Below are 20768 nucleotides of genomic sequence, written 5' to 3'. Positions count from 1 at the left end.
GGTCAAGGAGGCTGGAAGCCTGGTCTTCCTGGTCCAGTGGCCAAGCTCCATGCTTATGACCCTGTCCCCTTCCCCAGCTCCCAGCTTTGATTATGCCGACATGCCGTCTCCCCTGGGCGAGTCTGAGAACACCATCACCGTGCTGCTGAGGCCGGCACAGGGCCGCGGTGCGCCCATCAGGTGGGAAAGCGGGGACGGAGGGATGGGAGGCCAGGGCCATGGGGAAGAGTCCCCTCCTCTGACCCAGAGCCCCAACCTAGGCCAGCTCACCCTTTTCCTCCCTCAGTCTCCCATGCAGGGCTCGGAGTGTCTGGAGGAGGATGTTCTGATGCTTGGCAGGCCAGAAGCCTACAGTCTCTCCCCTCTGAGGCCGTGGGTCTTAGATGGTAACTGTCAGGAGGACCCTGGATAGGTCCAGCCTGGAGAGGGGACTGTCCAGGTCTGTCCAGGGGGCCTTTCCTCAGACACCTTGGAGAAGTGAAACTCTGGGGACCTTATACCATCCCAGCCTTTTCCTGGAAGCATAGCGATGGGCTTTCTAGAAGGCTAGGGCAGCCAGCCAGACAGGGCCATCTCTCTGGAATGGCTAGGGGCTTGGCTTCTCCCCATCATCTCCCCAGAGGAAGCTGGGCTTGCTGGTGCCGTGGTGACTGCCTCTGCTAGGGAGAGTGTGTTGGAGACAAGACTGTGTGTGTTTGTGTGTGTGTGTGTGTGTGTGTGTGTACATGGGATGTGAACCTGGGTGTGTCTTTATGATAAAGACCTGGGATGTGTGGTGTGTGAGAAGTGCGTGTGGGAGACATAAGTATGCATGTGTGAGAGCGTGAGGGCGTTTGTGCAAGTGTGTGCACGCACTGTTAGACCCTGTGCTAGGGGCTTTATCTGCATGAAGCCATTTATCCTCATGGCAGTCCCATGGAATGGGTTTTATTACCTTCATTTTACGTATCGGGAAACTGACTCAGAGAGCCTAAATCACTTGCCCCCAAGGCCACACTGCTAGTCAGTGGTGGAGCTGGGATTTGGAAGCCAGGTCTGTCTGCTGTGCCTGTACCTTTTCTAGAAGTTATAGAGCCTCCCTGCCCTTCTGGTCCACTCCTTCTTTCCACGAAGGTACATGTTCTGGGAGAGGGTGACAGCCTTTAGGTGGGGGAGGGGGGTGTGTGAGGATCCTAGTCAGTTCACCAGGAAGAGAGCGGGCTGCCCGGGTGACCGTGGCAGTCCCTCACCTCCTCACCCCCCACCACTGGATCCTTTCCTCTTCTGCTTTCTCTTTCCTGTATTTGCCACTGCAAATCCTGCCCTGGGCTGATTCCCAGACCCTCAAGGAAGACCCGGGAAAAAGTCACGGGGTCTGCAGGGTCTTTTGCCTTTTGCTGGAGCCTCAGGGCCCTTGTGCCACTGAGTCTGGGAGGGGTTGAGAACCCTTCTTTCCTTGTCCTCCTGAGGGATCCTGTGAGCAGCACTGGTCAGGGTCCCTCAGGATGATGATTTCAAGGCTAGGTGGGGGCAGGGGATGGGACTTGGTGGGAGGGGAGCGGCAAGATGGCTGCGTGACCGTGGGCATATCCCATTACCTTCCTGAGCCTCCGTTTCTTTATCTGCACAATGAGGATTATTCTAGATTAAGATGCACTTTGTTTGTTCATGGCTAATGTTAATGATTACCTCCCAGTGGGACTTAGGGCTAGGAGAGGGCTGACCTTAGCCTGGGGTAATGGAGGCTGAGAGGGGCTTGGACTGGTGTTTATAATGGGCTAGTGACAAGCCATGGGCTGGTGTCCAACACTCTGGGATGATTCCCCACAACTTGGACGCTCAAAAGAAACATCTGGTGAACAAGGAAAAGGCATTTCTGCTTCCCTGAGCAGAGGCTGTCAGTATGGGATGTCACACACCAAGATGTGACCGAGACTGTAACTGGAAATATTTAAATTTGTCAGCATTCACGTATTTACTCTCCACTTTGTTCTGCAGAGGATTTGGAGGAGCTCATAGCAGAAACCTACTTAGTAAAGAGATAAAACAGAAACACAGTCCAGGACCAGGGAGCACGAACCAGAGTGGGTAGTCAGGATCCTGAGACAGCAAGGCTCTGATTTGCTGATCAGAGGCTGCCTCGGCATTGAGAGGGTGCTAGAGACATAGTGTTGGGTGTCCTTGTTTGCTAAATGACTGTCTCTCACTAGAGGTCAGTTTTAGGAAGCCCAGATGCCTAGTGTCTAGCACAGGGCTCATCATCTGAGCTTGGTCAACTCTGAATGAATGAATGAATGAATGAATCTGGCTAACCCTGTCATTTACTGAGTCCCAGAAGGGAGCTGTCAGTCGCTTTGGTTTCCCAGGTCTTGTGTCACACACACAGGAGGACTCATGGAGGAAGCAGGATGGGGCCTTATGGCTTGGTTCTATTGAGCAGGGTCCACGATCCTCTTAGCCTGGATTAGTAACAGGAATAACCGCTGACATGCGCTGGCTGCTTGCTTAACTTGCCTGTTCTTCCCATCTACCTTCTGGAACAGTCTCACAATCACTACCATTTTATGAAGGAGGAAACCAAGGCCCAGGGAGGTTAGGGGATTTGCCCAGCTAGTAAGAGGCAGTGTGGAAGTTAGTCCCCAGGCTTTGACCACAAAGCCCATGCCTTTAACTGCCAGCTGGCTCTCCCAGTGCTCTGGCCGCCTGTGATCCCCTGTATGCTCTCCTCCCTGTTCAGTGTGTACCAGGTGATTGTGGAGGAGGAGCGGGCGCGGAGGCTGCGGCGGGAGCCAGGTGGACAGGACTGCTTCCCAGTGCCACTGACCTTTGAGGCGGCGCTGGCCCGAGGCCTGGTGCACTACTTCGGGGCCGAACTGGCGGCCAGCAGTCTACCTGAGGCCATGCCCTTTACCGTGGGTGACAACCAGACCTACCGAGGCTTCTGGAACCCACCGCTTGAGCCTAGGAAGGCCTATCTCATCTACTTCCAGGCAGCAAGCCACCTGAAGGGGGTGAGGGACCGGCCAGGGTCATGGTGGGCGTGGTTGGGTGTGGGGGATGGCAGACAGGGGATACCTTGCAGCAGGCCCAGCACAGACTCCACGCCCGGCCCTTCCCTTAGCCCCACCTCCCATAGCCCCACCTCCCATAGCCCCACCTTCCATAGCTCCTCCTCCCATAGGCCACCCCCATGGCCTTACCTCCCGTAGCCCCACCTTCCATAGCCCTGCCCCCACAGCTCCTCCCCCATAACCTTGCCCCTCCCATAGCCCTGTCTCCTTTTGCCCACCTCCCATTGCCCCACCTCCAATAGCCTTACCTTCCGTAGAGCCACCCCCACAGCCCCACCTCTCACAGCCCCGCCTCCCATAGCCGTGCCTCCCACAGCCCCTCCCCCATAGCCCTCCTTCCCATAGTTCCTCCCCCATGGTCCCACCCTTCCCATAGCCAACCTTCCAGACCCCAGGCTCCTTCTCACAGAACACTATCCACTTCCTGAGCTTTCTTTCCCAGGCTTCTCCTTTCTATCCAGGTCCCCAGGCTAGTCTCTGCCCCTTCCTGAGGCCCTGCCTTCTATCTTAGATACTTCTCTTCCCGGAGGAGTCCATCTCAGGTTCCCGCGTTCTTGTGTTAAGGCCTAGGACCTGCTCCTCCCTGAAGCCCCGCCCTATCTTCCAGGCTCCTCTCTCTGTTTCTTGCCTGGTTTCTCACTTCCTAGCTGGACTTCTGGCCCTAGGCCTTGCCCCCTTGTCCGAGGCCCCGCCCATTTCCCCATGACGTTTGTTTCTCTTTTGCCTCCGATCTCATCCCCCTTTCCTAAGGCACTGCAGGTGCCTCCCCTCTAGGCCCCGCTCTCAAGGGTCCCCCCAGGCCTGCCTTCGGGTGGGGCGTCCCTTGATGCCATCAGCGCCAGACAAAGCCCTGAACAGGCCCAAGAAAGCTGTCTGAGGTTCCCACCCTGGGGAGGGAGAGGTCGGGGCTTCAGCAGCGCTGAGACCCCCATCTGTGCCTCCAGGAGACCCGGCTGAATTGCATCCGCATTGCCAGGAAAGGTAAGTCCGCTGGGTTCCTGCAGCCCTTCAGCGGCAGGTTTCTCACCTGCCCAGCGCTGGGGAGGTGGATCCTGAGAACCTAGGGCTGTGGGAGTAGAGGAGGGTGGTTGGGCAGGCTGGGGCCAGGAAGGGCTTCTCTGCTGGGTTTCCATGTGCCTTACCTCAAGGGCGCCAACTCCCAGGCTGACAGCAGGGACCTGGAGCAGGCTTGTGGAGAGGAGCCATTACAGTTGTGCCTTGGGGGTGATGGGTACTGGGTGCTGGTTCTAGGTTACATATCTACCCGGCTTTCCTGTGGTGGGGGAGAAGGTGAGGTCAGCATGGGCCCTGTGCTGTAGGTATCTTTCATGCTTTCACACAGGGAATGTGGTTGGTTTCCCATCCTGAGATGGACTAACCATGCCCTAGGTACACAATTCCTAATCCCTGTTACCTCCCAGGAGGGCAAGAGGGTGGGGCTGAAGGCCCAGGTGTCTGCTCTCCCCTATCTACTGAGAGCTGAGAGGATCTGAGAAAGTGGGGAGTGAGGGAAGCTATTCCTGGCAAAGGAGCCATGTCAGTGAGGACTGTGGCGTGGAAGTGCAGGAGGTGTCAGGGATGGTGAGGAGGTAGATTTGCTGGAAAGGCAGGACATGTGTTGAGGATGTGGGGTGGTTTGTGCAGCCCAGTTTGTTCCTTGGGCACAGACACCTACAGGAGGGGCTCGATGGTCCCTGTCTCTCCTCTGATCCCTTGTTCTGCTTTGTTCTCCCCAGCTGCCTGCAAGGAAAGCAAGCGGCCCCTGGAGGTGTCCCAGAGATCGGAGGAGATGGGGCTTATCCTGGGCATCTGTGCAGGGGGGCTTGCTGTCCTCATCCTTCTCCTGGGTGCCATCATTGTCATCATCCGCAAAGGGTGAGTGAGGCCAGTGCCCTGTCCCACCAGTGGCTTCTACCCCTTAGAGGCCTGGTGGCACAGAGGAGTAGTGGCTAAGAGCTGGTAGGACAGCTGTCCTGCAGGTGTGTGGAGGGCTGCCAGCCTGGGCATCAGCTCTGCAGACGGATCTGAGCTGGGTGGTGGGAAGCCAGAGACTGGGCAGATGGGGCTGCCCTGGAGTGGCATGGCTGGAGTAGGGTCTGGCTGGTGCCAGGCGCTGCTGTTCAGGAAGGGGTGCTCAGTGCCTGGTGCCAAGGAGCTACCCTGCTGGGACTCTTTCAATAGGGACGGCATGGAGGTGACCTGGCTTTGAACCCCTACCCCTCTGCAGACCTTCAGCCAAGGTGTCTGCCCTGCTCATGGATTGTGCAGTTGACCTGAGCAGGGGATGGAGCTCACCCCTCTTTAACCCAAGGGCCCTGAGCCATGTCTCTTCCTGGGACCCACCTTCTCTCAGGCTCAAATTGCCCTGGACCCTGTTACTGTGGATCCTTGAGGAACCCTCCTGGGCCTGTGACTGAGAAAACTTTCCACCTGCTGCCCCTACTATCCCTCAGGTCTCAAAGGTCCAGCCTTGTGTTTGCACGAAATGTGTTTCCTAGCAGATTTGCAGAGGGCAGCATAAATCCCAGGACATTGTAGAATCTAGAACCTAGGATCCTGCAGTTTCAGAAATGTAGGATTTAGGACTCTAGGAATCTTAGGCTTTAGAATTGTAGAGGCTCAGAGCCCCAGAACGTAAGAGCTGCCGGATAGTTCAAGGCCATCTAGTCTAGTGGTTTTCAAATCTTTTTAAAGAAACAGAACCTGCCTTCAAAACACCAGAAAACCCTTCCCTGGGAGCCTAGTACATGGAGCAGATGAAGGCTGAGCAGCAGTGCTGGTCGGAGGCTGGGTGGGGGCTTCTGGGACCTTTCTGCTTGCCAGCTCTGCCCCACCATGTTCCCACCAGGCAGCTGTGGGACACTGTGGTCCAAGCACCTTAAATGAGGGATGGGGATGCTGAGGCCTAGAGGGGATGCAGGGCTGCCCAAGGCCACCCAGAGAGCCAGAGGCAGAGCCAGCTCCACCCTTCCCCACCTGGGCTCTGGCTTCTATAGCCCCTACTGCTGCCAGGCTGGGTATACGTGGATGAGGTTGGCTATATCTCTGGGCTGCCGGGAGCAGATAATAGGATCCAGGAAGATGAGAGAGAGCTGGCTGGGGCTACCTTTCCGGAGGCCAGACACCAGCAACAGAGAGAGAGTCTAGGAGTGGAGTGTGCAGTGGAGTGGAGGAGATGTGGGGGGATGGCCCAGTCAGGGCGATACTCTCTGATTTTTCCTCTCGTTGTTCCTGCACAGCTTTAAGAGAGACTATTTTAAAGTATCATTTAATGAGGAATTACTATGTGCCAGGAGCTTCACAACATCATCCAGGAGTACATTAGTTATTAGACACCTACTGTGTACTAGGCACTCGGGATGTGTCAGAGAACATTTCCTTCTTGGATCTTGACTGACTCCCTTTTTTCTGGATGAAGAAACTGTAATGAAAGCATTCGCCCAGGCCACTTGGCTGATGGGCAGTAGGGCCTGACTTCAACTCAGGCTCGCCTACAAATGTGAAGGCGTCACCCAGTCTGATACATAGGCGGTACCCCCAAAGTGGCAAGCCCCTGACTTCTCCCCAGCAGGGGAGCCTGAGAATTGACTCTAAATAGGGTTGGGGCTGGAGAGGCCTATAATGGAGGAGACAGATTTCAGTTTCAGGTGGTATTTGAGGTTCTAGAAATCTACCCTCAAGGAGAAGAGGATTGGCAGAGTAGGGGGTGTCACCCATCCCTGCAAAGAGAGCACTGGGCCCAGGACAGGGTGGATCAGAAATGTTGTCAGGGCCTCACTAGGAGACCTTCCATTATGTATTTGCTACCCTGTAAACCCAGGTTATCCCAGATGCCTCTAGGAACCCCTCATCCCCCATCACCCCGGACCTCCTTACTTCCTCTAAAAGCCATTCAGTCCCACTGTGTAGCACCTACTGCATCCCCCTGGATCTGAGCCTGGCCTTCAAGGCCCTCCGTGCTTCCCAGGGCTCTTGCAGTCTGCATTGTGGGTATCATGGGATGCAGCAGCCCTGGCAGGGATGGGGGTATTCAGATCAACTTGGGGTGCCAACATAAGTAACAAGAGTAGGAGGTTGCTGAGGAGGGCAGTTACTACACCCCCGTGGAGCCTTATTGGAGGCAGGAGGGAGACCCAGGGGGATTATGGGAAATGGGGGCCAGCTGGGAGGAGATTTCAGATTCTCCATCCTGCCCTGCCTCTGTGGACGATCAGACTGGATGCATCTGCTGTAGGGGAATTCCAGGGCCTGGAAGGGAGGCTGGTGACCCCAGGCCAGGTCAGATCCCCCGGCTCTGCTTTCAGAAGTCCCCATACCCCACCGTTCTCCATGGCAGCACTTCCTTCTCCCTGCACTTTGTCATTTACTTACTTGTAGTGTTTTGCTCAATGTTTGTCTTCCCTCCTGGGTTAAGAGCTCCATGAGGGCAGAGAAAGCCCTGTCTTGTCTGTGTATACCCACGATCTAGCCCAGGGGAGTCGGGTCTCCCCACTCTGAGGTGTAGGGAGGAGTGGTTTGTGGGCACTGCTGGGTGCTTCCTGGTGCTGGGGCCTCACAGCAGTCCCTGTGGGAGATTATTATTAACCTCACTATGTATGTATGTATGTGTTTTTTTTTCTTTTTTTTCTTTTTGAGACGGAGTCTAGCTCTGTTGCCCAGGCTGGAGTGCAGTGGCTTGATCTCGGCTCACTGCAAGCTCCGCCTCCCGGGTTCATGCCATTCTCCTGCCTCAGCCTCCCAAGTAGCTGGGACTACAGGCGCGCACCACCACGCCTGGCTAATTTTTTTTTTTTTTTTTTGGTATTTTTAGTAGAGACGGTGTTTCACCATGTTAGCCAGGATGAGTATGTATGTATTTTTTGAGACAGAGTTTTGCTCTTGTTGCCCAGGCTAGAGTACAGTGGTGCGATCTTGGCTCACTGCAACCTCCGCCTCCTGGGTTCAAGTGATTCTCCTGCCTCAGCCTCTTGAGTAGCTGGGATTACAGGTGCCCGCCACCACACCCGGCTAATTTTTTGTATTTTTAGTAGAGACAAGGTTTCAGCATGTTGGTCAGGCTGGTCTCGAACTCCTGACCTCAGGTGATCTACCCACCTTGGCCTCCCAAAGTGCAGGGATTATAGGTGTGAGCCACCACGCCCAGCCTTAACCTCACTTTTTAAAGAAGAAAGTGGAAGCGCATGGAGGTGAAGTTCTTTTATTTATTTTTACTCATTTATTGATTACTCCATTCAACAAAATATTTATTGCGGGATTGCAATGTGTGGGGCCCTGGGGAAACCGAGGGAGACAAAAAGACAAGGATTCTGTCCTCCTGTACTTTGTAGCCAGTGGAGAGCCTGGCATGAAATTAGAAAAAAGCACAAATGGATGAGATAATTACAAATTGTGAAAAGAACAAGGTGCTGGGTGTTGGGGGCAAAGAGAATATAGGAGACATCATGTAGCTGGCACTCGTGGGAGAGTGGTCCAGGAAGGCCCTTTTGAAGGCACAGTGTGTCAACTGAGGCCAGAAGAATGCCATTTCTTCAGCCGTGGCCTCCCTCGTGGGGCCTCTGCAACAGCTCCAGCGCCCTGGACCCTTCCTTCTCTCCCTGGGATGGAGGAGATGTGCTCTGTGACCTGGGGCCAAGCGGCTGCCTTTGCTGGTCCGTCTTCCACTCTCCTCCCCTTCATCTGCAGGATTTCCTGTGGAAGGTCATTCTTTGGGGTCCCTGCTGACAGGGTGATGTGGGGGCAAGTGAATGGAGACCTCTGAAGAGCCTGGGAAGGGAGCACAGAGGAGGTTCCAGGGCCAAGGTCCTGGGGCAGGTGTTTGCTCTGGACTCTGCCACTGACTCCCAGAGAGGCCCAGGCAGCCCATGCTCCCTGACTCAGCTTCCTTGCCTGTGAAATGGGAATCCAACCTGCTTTACACTGTGGGTGCTTTGCGGTAAGGTAGGGCTTTTGACCGAAGTTGTACTCCAGGTGCTCCCGGAGGGGATGACCAGGCTCCTTTAGTGGATCCCACACCCAGGGGCCTGCAGGGTGGGTGAGGGCGGGCGCTAGGTGTATCCTGGGCATCCATCTGGAGTCCTCTCCACTCTGCCCCCTTTCTGTCCCCACCCAGGTGGAGGTGCAGGCAAAAGGCTGACCCCTTAGGGGCAGAGGGCCGTGCAGGGAGGGAGGGTGGGGTGCTGTCTGCAGGGACGAGAACAGCCCTGGTAAGTGCAGTTAGCCTGGAGAGTATGAGTCTGTGTGTGTCAGGGATGTCTAATGTGTGTGTGTGTATGTGTGTGAATATATGTCTAAGTGTGTGTCAGCGTGTTTGAATACGTGTGTATGCCTGTCTGCACCTGTGTGTCTGCATTTGTGTGTGTTGATGTGTGTTTCTCCGTGTATGAGTGTATGTGAGCCTATATCTACATGTGTGTGTGAGTGTGCATATGTGTATGACTGTGTGTGAAAGCTCTGTGGCCCCCCAGGCCCTTTTCCCACCTCCTCCTCACTCCTGCAGTAGGCTTGGGGAAGGTTCCAGAAGGGCCTTGGGTCTTGGTCATTAATATCTGAGCCTGACCAGCTCTTGGGACCAAGAAGGTCCTTCTGACCTGTCCAGTACCTGGCCAGCCCCCTCCCCAGCCTGGGAAGCACTCAGGCCCCACCCTGCTGCATGGGCATTGCCTCAGCCTGGCCTTGGTGGATGGACCTCGAACACGACTGTGCTGTTCTCTCTTTGCATGCTGCCAGGAGAGACCACTATGCCTACTCCTACTACCCGTAAGTAGCTCCACCTTGCCTGGGAGTCCCCGGCCCTGCCTAGGGGGAGATCCCCTGCCCCCACCCTCTCTGGTTGGGCTTAGTCTCGCTGCACCCAGCCTGGCCTGGTGTCCACCCTGTTCTTTGTGATCACCTCGGCCTCTGACTTTCTCTCCTCTGCTCTGTCCCTCCCCTCTGCATCTTCCTCTTCAAGTCGTGGTCACAGGTGCTGGTTCTGCCCCTCAGAGGCATGGGTTCAGAGCTGGCCCTGCTGAGTTACCCCCAGCAAGTCCCTGAACCTCAATGTCCCCTTCACCACCAGAGCAGCCCTTTACGTCTACTGTTCCGTGTTAGAAGGATGTCCTGACCTCCAACTAAATCCACATTCAGGACACGCTCTGGAGCCCACGTCCATGTGCATGTGTGTGCTTGTGTGCATGTGGGTGGGGCCTACCTGTTTTGAGACTGGCAGCACCTCCCACAGCACAGGCAACTCTCAGGCCCCCACAGATCCCTTCTCCAGCCAGGCAGCCCTGGCTCTGCAGACCCACCACTTCCTGGAAGCCTCCTCTGGGCCAAGCCCTGTGCTCAGTTCTTGACAGAGTCCTCAAAACAGCTCTGAGAAATAGGAGCTCTTATCACTCCCACTTTACTGATGAGGAAACTGAGGCTCAGACCGAGGGACTTGTGGGAGGTCGCAGAATGCGCCGGAGCTGGGATACAACCCAGGCCCCTGCTGACACCACAGCCTGCCTATGCTACTCTGTCTTCTGTCTCTGTCTTCTACTCTGCAAGCCTTCCAGAACATTCTTCCCGCACCTGTGCTGGTTTTCCCTCGAAGAGCAGGCCCAGAGAGTGCCAGGCCAGCCTTGAGGACAGTGGGTCTCTCACCTTTTCCTCCCTGGATGGCTCCTTACCTTGCTGTTTCCTGACACGAGCTTTTCCAGCAACTCAACACCCAGTGACTCGTGCTGAGCCCCCAGCTCGGCTCCTGTAGGGGCCGTCGACAGACACCTCTCCCTCCCTGCTGCTTGTGCAGTTAGTTTTCAAAACCAGATGCAGAACTTTTCAAAGAATCTGTATTAAATTCCATCTGCTTAATCTCGCATTGAGCTCAGCTGGATGCCAACAGCGTTAGGTGTCCCTCCCGGTTTCCATCTTCTGGGGATCGGGTTGGTTTGTTTCTGTAGCTCTTCTTCCAGGTGGGCCAAGAGTCCTGGGCTGGGAACAGAATCTGTGGCACACCACAGGAGACCGCCCTCTAGGCCAGCATCCGCTCACTGACGGGTCCTCTCTGGGCTCCATGTTCAGCCAGCCTGGCCGGCTATCCTCTGTCCACAGCCCTGTCTCCCCACCTCCTTTTCTCCCTCCCACTTTCTTCCAAGTTCCTTTGAAGCCACAAACTGCCATCCTTATCCATGAAGCTGGGCCTGGAGGGAGAGGAGGTCTCTGTTTCTCTTCCCTGCTGCTCTGAGCAGCAGGACGGACTGGTGGGCAGTGGTGGGAATCTGGACCTTCTGTGGGTCTCTTTACAAGTCTGTGGTGGTCTATGCTGGGACCATCCTGGGTGCTACTGGGAGTAGGGAGAAGCCAAGGGCAGAGATCATTGTGTGCATGGGGGAAGCCCCCGAGCCCTGGCTGAGCACGAGCCAGACCCTCTGCGGGGAAGGAGGGGTTGTAGTCCCTCCTTCCTGCAGGAGAAAGAGGAGTCTGGAGAGCGGTGCCTGTTTAACACGGGGAGAAGAGAGAGAGGTGGGGACATGCTGGGCCCGGAGCTGGACTAGCCATATTCCTAGTTTGGGGTGCAGTGGGGGTGAGGGGAGCTGTCTGCTGTAATACCACATTAGCTCTGGAGTGACTTTCTTTCCCATTTCCTAAGCCCAGGGGGCCAGTGAAACTTAGGAGTGGGATCCCAGCCTGAGGCCACTGCTGCTCCACCCCTTTCCCTTAGCAGAGGTCCCTAGGATGGGCTCTCCCAGGCCCTTTTCAGGGAAGCAGCAGCTCTGGGTCTAGTGAATGAAGGATGGAGGCAGAGCCCTCAGCATCCAGAGATGCTTCTAGGACAGCTGCTGGCTCCTGGCCTTGAGGCCCCCTTACTCCAGGGCCTCCCCACCCACCTCTGGGTGCTGTCCAGCCCCACACAGTGCCTGTGTCTCCCCTCAACCCCCCTCTCCAGGAAGCCGGTGAACATGACCAAGGCCACCGTCAACTACCGCCAGGAGAAGACACACATGATGAGTGCTGTGGACCGCAGCTTCACAGACCAGAGCACCCTGCAGGAGGACGAGCGGCTGGGCCTGTCCTTCATGGACACCCATGGCTACAGCACCCGGGGTGAGTGCCCTGTCCTCCTACACCTTCCTCATGGCTCTGGGGCTCCCGACCTGAGACAATAGGGTCCCCACATCAGATGAGTTCTGTAACACCTGCAACCAAAAGTGAAGCATCTATGGTGCTCCTGCTGGATACCTACTGGGTACAGAGCCAGCACAGGTGGCATTTTTGCATTGTGTACTGGAGGAGTCTTGCAAGGAATTCTGCTAGCATAAGAAGAATGCAAGGTCCGTTGTGACAATTGTCAAGAGGAGGTGCTGCTGTAGGAACAGAGGGATCAGAGTGGCCTCACCCCTTATTGAGCACCTGTTATGTGAGAGGTGGGGATACAGTGGCTGAGAGAGACCGATACAGAGTCGGACCTGGGCTTGCCTCTCCCTTTCTTAGCTGTGTGACCTGGGGCAAGTTGCTTAAGCCCTCTGGATGTCTGTTTCCTCATGTATAAAATGGGAATGCAGATCGCCTCTGCTGGTAGGGCTGATGTGAAGACTAAATGAGATAATGTGTGCAAAATCACTTAGGGCTGTGCTTGTATTCACAGAATATAGTGAGTCAGCCGTCATGTACTAGGTCTGTGTCATAACTTGCTTCATCCCACATGTTTTTATTCTGTTTAGTGTTGATTTGTACAGAAGAGAATATGTAATGTTTATGAAAGTCATAAAATCATAACAATACAACAAACAGCAATGAACCTCATTGGTGAATTAGAACATTATCTTGGTACACCTCCCTAGCTATATCCCCTACCTCTTTCTTATATGTAAATATTCCCTTGAAATTGTTGTGGTTTTTTTTTTTTTTTTTTTTTTTAGATGGAGTCTCGCTCTATCGCCGAGGCTGGAGTGCAGTGGCATGATCTCAGCTCACTGTATCCTCTGCCTCCCAAGTGCAAACGATTTTCCTGCCTCAGCCTCCCAAATAGCTGGGATTATAGGCACCTGCCACCATATCCGGCTAATTTTTTTGTTTTTTTGAGACGGAGTCTCACTCTGTTGCCCAGGCTGCAGTGCAGTGGCGCGATCCTGGCTTACTGTAACCTCTGCCTCCTGGGATGGAGCAATTCTCCTGCCTCAGCCTCCTGAGTAGCTGGGATTACAGGCACATACCACCGCGCCCAGCTAATTTTTGTATTTTTAGTAGAGACAGGGTTTCACCATGTTGGCCAGGCTGGTCTTGAACTCCTGACCTCAGGTGATCCACCCACCTTGGCCTCCCAGAGTGCTGGGATTACAGGCATGAGCCACCGCGCCCAGCCAGTTTTTGCATTTTTAGTAGAGACAGGGTTTCACCATGTTAGCCACACTGGTCTTGAACTCCTGACCTCAAGTGATCTGTCCACCTTGGCCTCCCAAAGTGTTGGGATTACTGGCATGAGTCACTGTGCCCAGCCTCCCTTGAAATTTGTGTTTATAATTTTCCTACCTTTTTTGGGGGTAGTTTTTGTTTGTTTGTTTTTTTGATGGAGTCTTGCTCTGTCACCCAGGCTGGAGTGCAGTGGCGCGATCTCCACTCACTGCAAGCTCCGCCTCCCAGGTTCAGGCCATTCTCCTGCCTCAGCCTCCTTAGTAGCTGGGACTACAGGTGCCCGCCACTGCGCCTGGCTAATTTTTTGTATTTTTAGTAGAGATGGGGTTTCACCGTCTTAGCCATGATGGTCTCGATCTCCTGACCTGGTGATCCACCCGCTTCGGCCTCCCGAAGTGCTGGGATTATAGGCATGACCCACCGCGCCCAGCCTTTTGGGGATTAGTTTTACCATGTGTACATATATCCCCAAACAATGCATTGTATAGTTTTGCTCATTTTCAGGCTTTATAAAAATGAAATCACACACTACTTCTTAACTCAACATCATATTTCTAAAATTACCCATGTGGATATTTTGCTGCAGTTCATGTACTTTACAAATGTGTAGTTTCCCATTGTATGGCTGTATCACAATTGACTTCTTCATTCTGTCATCCATGGGCATTCGATTGGTTTTTAGTTTTCTTGTTATCACAAATGAGACTGCTATGAATATTCTGATGTGGATCTCTAGATGCACCTGCACACAAGGTTCTAGAAATAGAATCGCTGGATTATGGAGTACATGCATCTTCAGCTTAATAAGAGTGCCAAGTTGCTTTCCAAAGCAACTCTGCCTGTTTTCTTTCCTAGCAGCAGTGTGTAAGAGTTTCTGTTGCTCTACATCAAGATCAAAATTTGCCAGCCTTCTTCACTTCTGCCACATTGGTTTGTATAAAATGGTAATTCTCTATAGTCTTAATTTGCATTTCACTGATGACTAATGAGGTTGAACAGATTTTCAAGTCATCATTGGCCATTCAGGTCTGTTTTTCTATGAAATGCCTGTTCATGTCTTTCACCTAATTTTCTATTGGGTTTTCTGTTGCTTTCTTAGTGGTTTTTAGGAGTTCTTTATATTTTTAGGATAATAATCATTTGTCACTTATGAATTGCAAATATCTTCTCCCAATTTGTGGCTCATCTTCCTAGGTTATTTATAGTGTCTTTGGATGAACAGAAGATTTTTATTTTCACGTACTTAAATTCATCAGTCTTTTTCTTTGTGATTTCTGCTTTTTGTGTTTTTTAAAGAAGTTTTCCCTACCCAAAGTTATAAAGTATTTTTTTTTTGCTTTTTTTCTAGAACTTATAACATTTTACATTTTATATTTAAATCTTTATCCATCTGGAATTGATTTTTGTGTGTGGTGGTATAAATTAAGGATTTTATTTTTTCCATGGCGATAAGCCACTGTCCCAGCATCATTTATTATAGTTCACGCTTTCCCTGCTGATTTGCGGTGCCATCCTTCTCGCACACCACATTTCTACAGATACATGGATCATTTTTCAGTTCCCTGTTTCTTTCATTGGTCGTTTTCGTTGATTCCCAACCACACGGTCTAATTATCGATGCTATTTAAGTCTCGATGTCTGAAACATGAAGCCGTGCCAACTTTGTGCTTCATCAAGGATGTCTTGGCTATTTTTGTTTTCATTCTGTCTCTCTTTCTTAATGAGATAGGGTCTAGCTCTGTCACCCAGGCTGGAGTGCAGTGGCACAATCTGGGCTCACTGCAACCTTCATCTTCTGGGCTCAAGCGATCTCCCACCCCAGCCTCCTGAGGAGCTGGGACTACAGGGGCACACCACCATGCACAGCTAATCTTTGCTTTTTTTTTTTTTTTTTTTTTTTTTTTTGGTAGAGGTGGGGTTTCACTATGTTACTCCAGGCTGGTCTGAAACTCCTGGGCTCCAGTGATCTGCCCGCCTCAGCCTCCCAAAGTGTTGGGATCACAGGCATGAGCCATCACGCCCGGCTAATTCTCTTTGTTATAAATTTTAGAGTCATCTCTTTAAGTTTCTTGAAAAACTTTGTTGGATGGATTTGTATTGAATTTATAGATCAATTTGGGAAGAACCGACATCTTATGAAATTGTCTTTCTACCCATGAAAGTGACGTATATTGCCCCATTTATTTAGGTCTTGAATGTCTTTCAATAATTTTCTCCATAAAATCTTGTACATCTTTTTTTAGATAGATGTCCCTAGGTTCTTTATTTTTGACTTCTATTGCAAATGGTACACTTTTCAAATATTACGTTTCTATTTCTTATATAGAGAAATGCAGTTTATTTTTGATTGTATATTGATCTTATATTCATACTTCTTTTTTTTTTTTCTTTGAGATGGAGTCTCACTCTGTCACCTAGGCTGGAGTGCAGCGGCGCAATCTCGGCTCACTCCAACCTCTGCCTCCCTGCAAGTGATTCTCCTGCCTCAGCCTCCCAAGTAGCTGGGATTACAGACACGCGCCACCACGCCCAGCTAATTTTTATATCTTTTTAGTAGAGATGGGGTTTCACCATGCTGACCAGGTTAGTCTCGCACTCCTGACCTCAGGTGATCCACCCACCTTGGCCTCTCAAAGTGCTGAGATAACAGGCGTGAGCTACGGTGCCCAGCCTTATATTCATACTTCTTGATATGCTTTCTTATTCTCATTTGTCTGTAGAATGTTTCAGGCTTTCTAAGCAGTTAAAGGATCTGTGAATATCTTTTGCAGAAGAAATAGTTGTTTTTTCTTTCCAATTTCTTATTCTTTTTTGCCCATGGTTTTCTGGCTGGGACCTTCAGTGTTGAATAGAGTGGCTGTAGCTGGAATCTTTGTCTTCTTTTCCTGATTTTAAAGGGAATGTTTCTAACATTTAAACACAGAATGAAGATTGCTTTGGGGTTTTGGTAGAAATGCTTTTATCAGGCTAACCAAGTTCCCTTTAGTTTTTAGTTTGCTGAGAGGTTTTAAGTGGGCATTAAACTTACCAAATACTTTTTTCTGCAATCATCGTGGTAATTATTTTTTCCCCTTTTGTCTGCTAATGGGATTAGTGACATTTTTAGGTTTTTAAAAAAATTACCTTAAATTCAGGGGATAAATTCAACTCGGTCATGATGATTATGATGTTTCTTTAGTTTTTTTTTTTTTTTAGACGGAGTCTCGCTCTGTCGCCAGGCTGGAGTGCAGTGGCGCAATCTCGGCTCACTGCAACCTCCGCCTCCCGGGTTCAAGCAATTCTTCTGCTTCAGCCTCCTAAGTAGCTGGGACTACAGGTGCCCGCCACCATGCCCGGCTAATTTTTGTACTTTTAGTAGAGATGGGGTTTCACCATTTTGGCCAGAATGGTCTTGATCTCTTGACCTCGTGATCTGCCCGCCTTGGCCTCCCAAAGTGCTGGGATTATAGGCGTGAGCCACCGTGCCTGGTCGATGTTTCTTTTCTTTCTTTTTTTTTTTTTTTGAGACGGAGTCTTGCTCTGTGCCCCAGGCTGGAGTGCAGTGGCGCGATCTCGGCTCACTGCAAGCTCCGCCCCCCCGGGTTCACGCCATTCTCCTGCCTCAGCCTCCCGAGTAGCTGGGACTACAGGCGCCTGCCACCTCGCCCGGCTAATTTTCTTGTATTTTTAGTAGAGACGGGGTTTCACCGTGTTAGCCAGGATGGTCTCAATCTCCTGACCTCGTGATCCGCCCGTCTCGGCCTCCCAAAGTGCTAGGATTACAGGCTTGAGCCACCGCGCCCAGCCTCTTTTCTTTCTTTCTTTTTTTTTTTTCTTTAAGATAGGGTCTCACTCTGTTGCCCAGGCTGGACTACAGTGGTGTGATCATGGTTCACTGCAACCTCAACCTCCTGGGCTCAAGTAGTCCTCCCACCTCAGCCTCCTGAATAGCTGGGACTACAGGTGCCCACCGCCATGCCTCACTTTTTTTTTTTTTTTTGTATTTTTTTGTAGAGACAGGGTTTTGTCATGTTGTCCAGGTTGGTCTCGAACCCCTGGGCCCAAGCGATTTACCTATCTTTGCCTCTCAAAGTGCTGGGATTACAGGTGTGAGCCACTGTGTCTGGCCAGATTTTAAACTTCTAATTTGATATATTTAAAGGACTAAGAAACTATTCAGGCTTTCTATTTTTTTAAATAGAAAGTTACATTTTTGATAATTATATTTGTCTAGGTATTTGGTCATTTTATTTATGTTTTTAAACTCAGTGTTATGCACTTATTAATCATATTATCTTTGTCATCTCTCTCATTAAATTTTCACCATTTTATACCATTTTACCCTGCTTAGTAGCTGTTTTTTTTGTTTTGTTTTGTTTTTTGTTTTTTGTTTTGAAATGGGGTCTCACTCTGTTGCCCAGGCTGGAGTGCAGTGGTGCGATCCTGACTCACTGCAACCCTCTGCCTCCCGGGTTCAAGTGATTCTCCTGCCTCAGCCTCCCTAGTAGCTGGGATTACAGGCACCCACCACCACGCCTGGCTAATTTTTATATTTTTTGTAGAGATGGGGTTTCAGCATGTTGGCCAGGCTGATCTCAAACTCCTGACCTCAAGTGATCTGTCCACCTCGGCCTCCCAAGGTGTTGGGATTACAGACGTGAGCCACCGTGCCTGCCTGCTTAGTAGCTGTTATTAACCCTTCAAATTACAAATGAGGAAATAGAGGCTTGGAGAGGGGAAGTCACTTGTCCAGGTTAAACAGCCAGAAAGTGGCAGAGTCAGGACTTAAATGCAAATCTTTCTGAATTGCAAACTTGTTTCTACTGCATCATGCTGCACCTTGAGGGATGGGTAGGATTCAGACCGCAGAGATGGGAAGGAAAGGGCATGTGTAGAGGAGGCACAGTATGTGCAAATGTGTGATGACGGGCACGGGAGGAGACAGGGAGAGGTGCGACTGCACTGAATCCTCCAGTGTGTGCTAGAGAGAGCAGGAGATCAGGGTGGTGTGGGCTCATGCCTAGCTGCTGAGTCTTGTTGAGAGATAGAAGCAGGAAACACGGGCTCTGCTCCTGGGATTCACTGATGAGATGGGGAGTCAGGACTGACCCAGGGAAGTCGGGACCAGGCTGATTGCTATGTGGATAGTGGGGACAATCAGTGCTGTCAGTTTTGAGAAAATATGCCCTTGGGCAGGAATGGTCAGCATTTTGGTGAGATGGGTACGGTTGACTGATGGTGAGGAGGAAGGGCCTGAGCTTGGGCAGAGGTGATGGTTGGAAACTCCAAATGTGTCCAGGTGCTAGGCACAGTGGTTCACACCTGTAATCCCAGCACTTTAGGAGGCAGAGGCAGGCAGATCGCTTGAGGTTAGGAGTTCAAGCCTGGTTAACATGGTGAAACCCCGTCTCTACTAAAAATACAAAAATTAGCTGGGCATGGTGGCAGGCACCTGAAATCCCAGCTACTTGGGAGGCTGAGGCACAGGAATTGCTTGAACCTAGGAGGCAGAGGTTGCAGTGAGCTGAGATCACTCCACCGTACTCCAGCCTGGGAGACAGAGAAAGACTCTGTCTCAAAAAAGAAAAAAAAAAAATATGTCCAGTAGATGAACTGAACTGAGCCTCAGCACCTTCTCTCTCTTTCTTCTCTGCCCTCCACATGCCGGTCTGGCTTCCATTTCCTTCTTTTCCAAACAGTGGAGGCCAGGTTTTTTGGTTTAGAATGGAAAGCCATGTTGATTTTAGTGCATCCTTCTGTGCAAATTTTAAATGAAGGACTTATCACCGTGGGTAACTGATGGCGGGGCTGGTGTGAAGAAGCCAGCTGGAACCTTCCCAAGGTGTTGGAATGAGCCCCGTTGTCTCTGAAGTCCTGCCTGCAAAAACCCTCAGATCCTCCTGGGCCTTGTCTATCTGGAGCTGTTGACTCCTGTGGGTGCCAGTCGGTGTTGGCCAAATTGTTTGTCAAATAAGTGCCAGTTTTTTCCCTGCCCATCAATGCGCCTTAATCAGGTTAGCAGAGAGAGCAGTGGGGACAGCAGGGTCTCAGAGTCAGGTGAATTCAAGCCTGGGTTTGAATCCTAGTGCTGCCATTTAATGAGTGAGTAGCTTAACTCTTCTGGGCCTCAGTTTTCTCATTTGCACAAGAGGAACAATGATAGTGTCTCCGCCATAGGGATATTCTAGGGAATAAGTGACTTAAGAATTGTGCGGGGCACTCAATATGTTAGATATGGCTAGCTCTTATTACAGGCTGTGCTTCTTTAGGAAAGAAACTTACTTGCTAATTGCAAACAGTGGAGGAAAAGTTTGGGGTGCTACCAAATGGTATAACTGGGGGCCTCTCTTCATCTGAGGGTGGTGGGAATCAGGGGAAGTGCCCATCGCTGAGGGAGGGCTGAGGATTTTCATTTCCAGATGAGGAGACTGAGACCCAGAGAGGTCAAGGAACTTGAGCCAGAATTTGAATTCAGGTCTCTCTGACTCCAAACCTAGTGTTCTTTTTTCTGGGCCTCGGCCCTCCCCGTAAAACATCAGCTGTCCAGTGGTTACTCACAGAAGATGTTCCACAGTCACGATGGAGCCAGGAAGGGCCTGGGAGAGCCCTGGGGTGGAGACTTTGAAGGTGGGCCTCTGGGCAAATTGGTCCTTAGGGGTAGGGGATGGGGTGGAGTAGGAAGTGTGTCTCAAGTCCCACAGGGGAACTCATAGGCAAGGAGAGTAGAGACCTGTCCTCTCTGGGCCCAGAAATTGGAGGGTCCTCTTGGGAACATCATCATCCTGTCCTTTCCTGGTGGTCTTATTTGTAGAACATCTTGTGTTGTTCTTAGGCTCAGCTGTCAGCTGCCCAGATGTGGCTCTGGCTTTCCAGGTGGGACTTTTTGCTTGTTCTCAGCCACTGTGCGCTGATTGCACACCTCCTTGTGGGGCTGTGCCAGGGCTGCCAGCTCTTCAGGATCTCTGGGATAAACTCTTTGGTTCTCTGCCACCCTCATTTGCTCCTTTCTCTGCCAGGAGAGCTCTCTGTCGGCCCACTTTCCACAAAGAGCACGAGGGCTTCTCCATCTCGCCAGTTTCTTCTCTGAGTTCTTTGAGCCAACAGAAGTCCCTTTTCTTGAAACTGTTGCACTTGTCTTGTGTGTGTGTTATGGACGCTCCTTGGAATCATCTTTTCAAGTTGCCTTTTAGGTTACAGACCCAAGATCTTACAGCAGAGAAGGACCAAGACTCTTGTCAGCCAGCTTCCCTGGCTTTCTGGCACTCAGGAGCTTCCTTCCTTTCCTGGAAATGACTAGTAATGTCAATAGCTGCCCTTGCAGGTGCGCGCTGTGTGCCAGGCACTGGGCTGCGTGCTTTATAT

General features: G+C 51.5%; 1 protein-coding gene across 6 annotated transcripts in view; it reads left to right on the top strand.

The window, feature by feature from the left end:
- Positions 1-20768, top strand: part of LOC105494581 (protein tyrosine phosphatase receptor type U) — a 90403-nt gene that overhangs the window by 42926 nt on the left and 26709 nt on the right. For 3 of the 6 annotated variants that reach the window (XM_011763129.2, XM_011763128.3, XM_011763127.3), the window contains exons 11-16: positions 78-180; positions 2717-2990; positions 3995-4031; positions 4787-4925; positions 9777-9806; positions 11962-12119. In XM_011763129.2, coding sequence (XP_011761431.1) covers positions 78-180; positions 2717-2990; positions 3995-4031; positions 4787-4925; positions 9777-9806; positions 11962-12119 — 741 coding nt within the window. The remainder of the gene's footprint in view (positions 1-77; positions 181-2716; positions 2991-3994; positions 4032-4786; positions 4926-9776; positions 9807-11961; positions 12120-20768) is intronic. The other 3 variants (XM_011763134.2, XM_011763133.2, XM_011763131.3) reach the window with 1 other exon arrangement.

This window comes from Macaca nemestrina, chromosome 1, assembly GCF_043159975.1.
Source record: "Macaca nemestrina isolate mMacNem1 chromosome 1, mMacNem.hap1, whole genome shotgun sequence".
Classification (NCBI taxonomy): Eukaryota; Metazoa; Chordata; class Mammalia; order Primates; family Cercopithecidae; genus Macaca; species Macaca nemestrina.
Note: the sequence above shows the minus strand (reverse complement) of the source record. Positions and strands in the feature narration are given on the sequence as shown.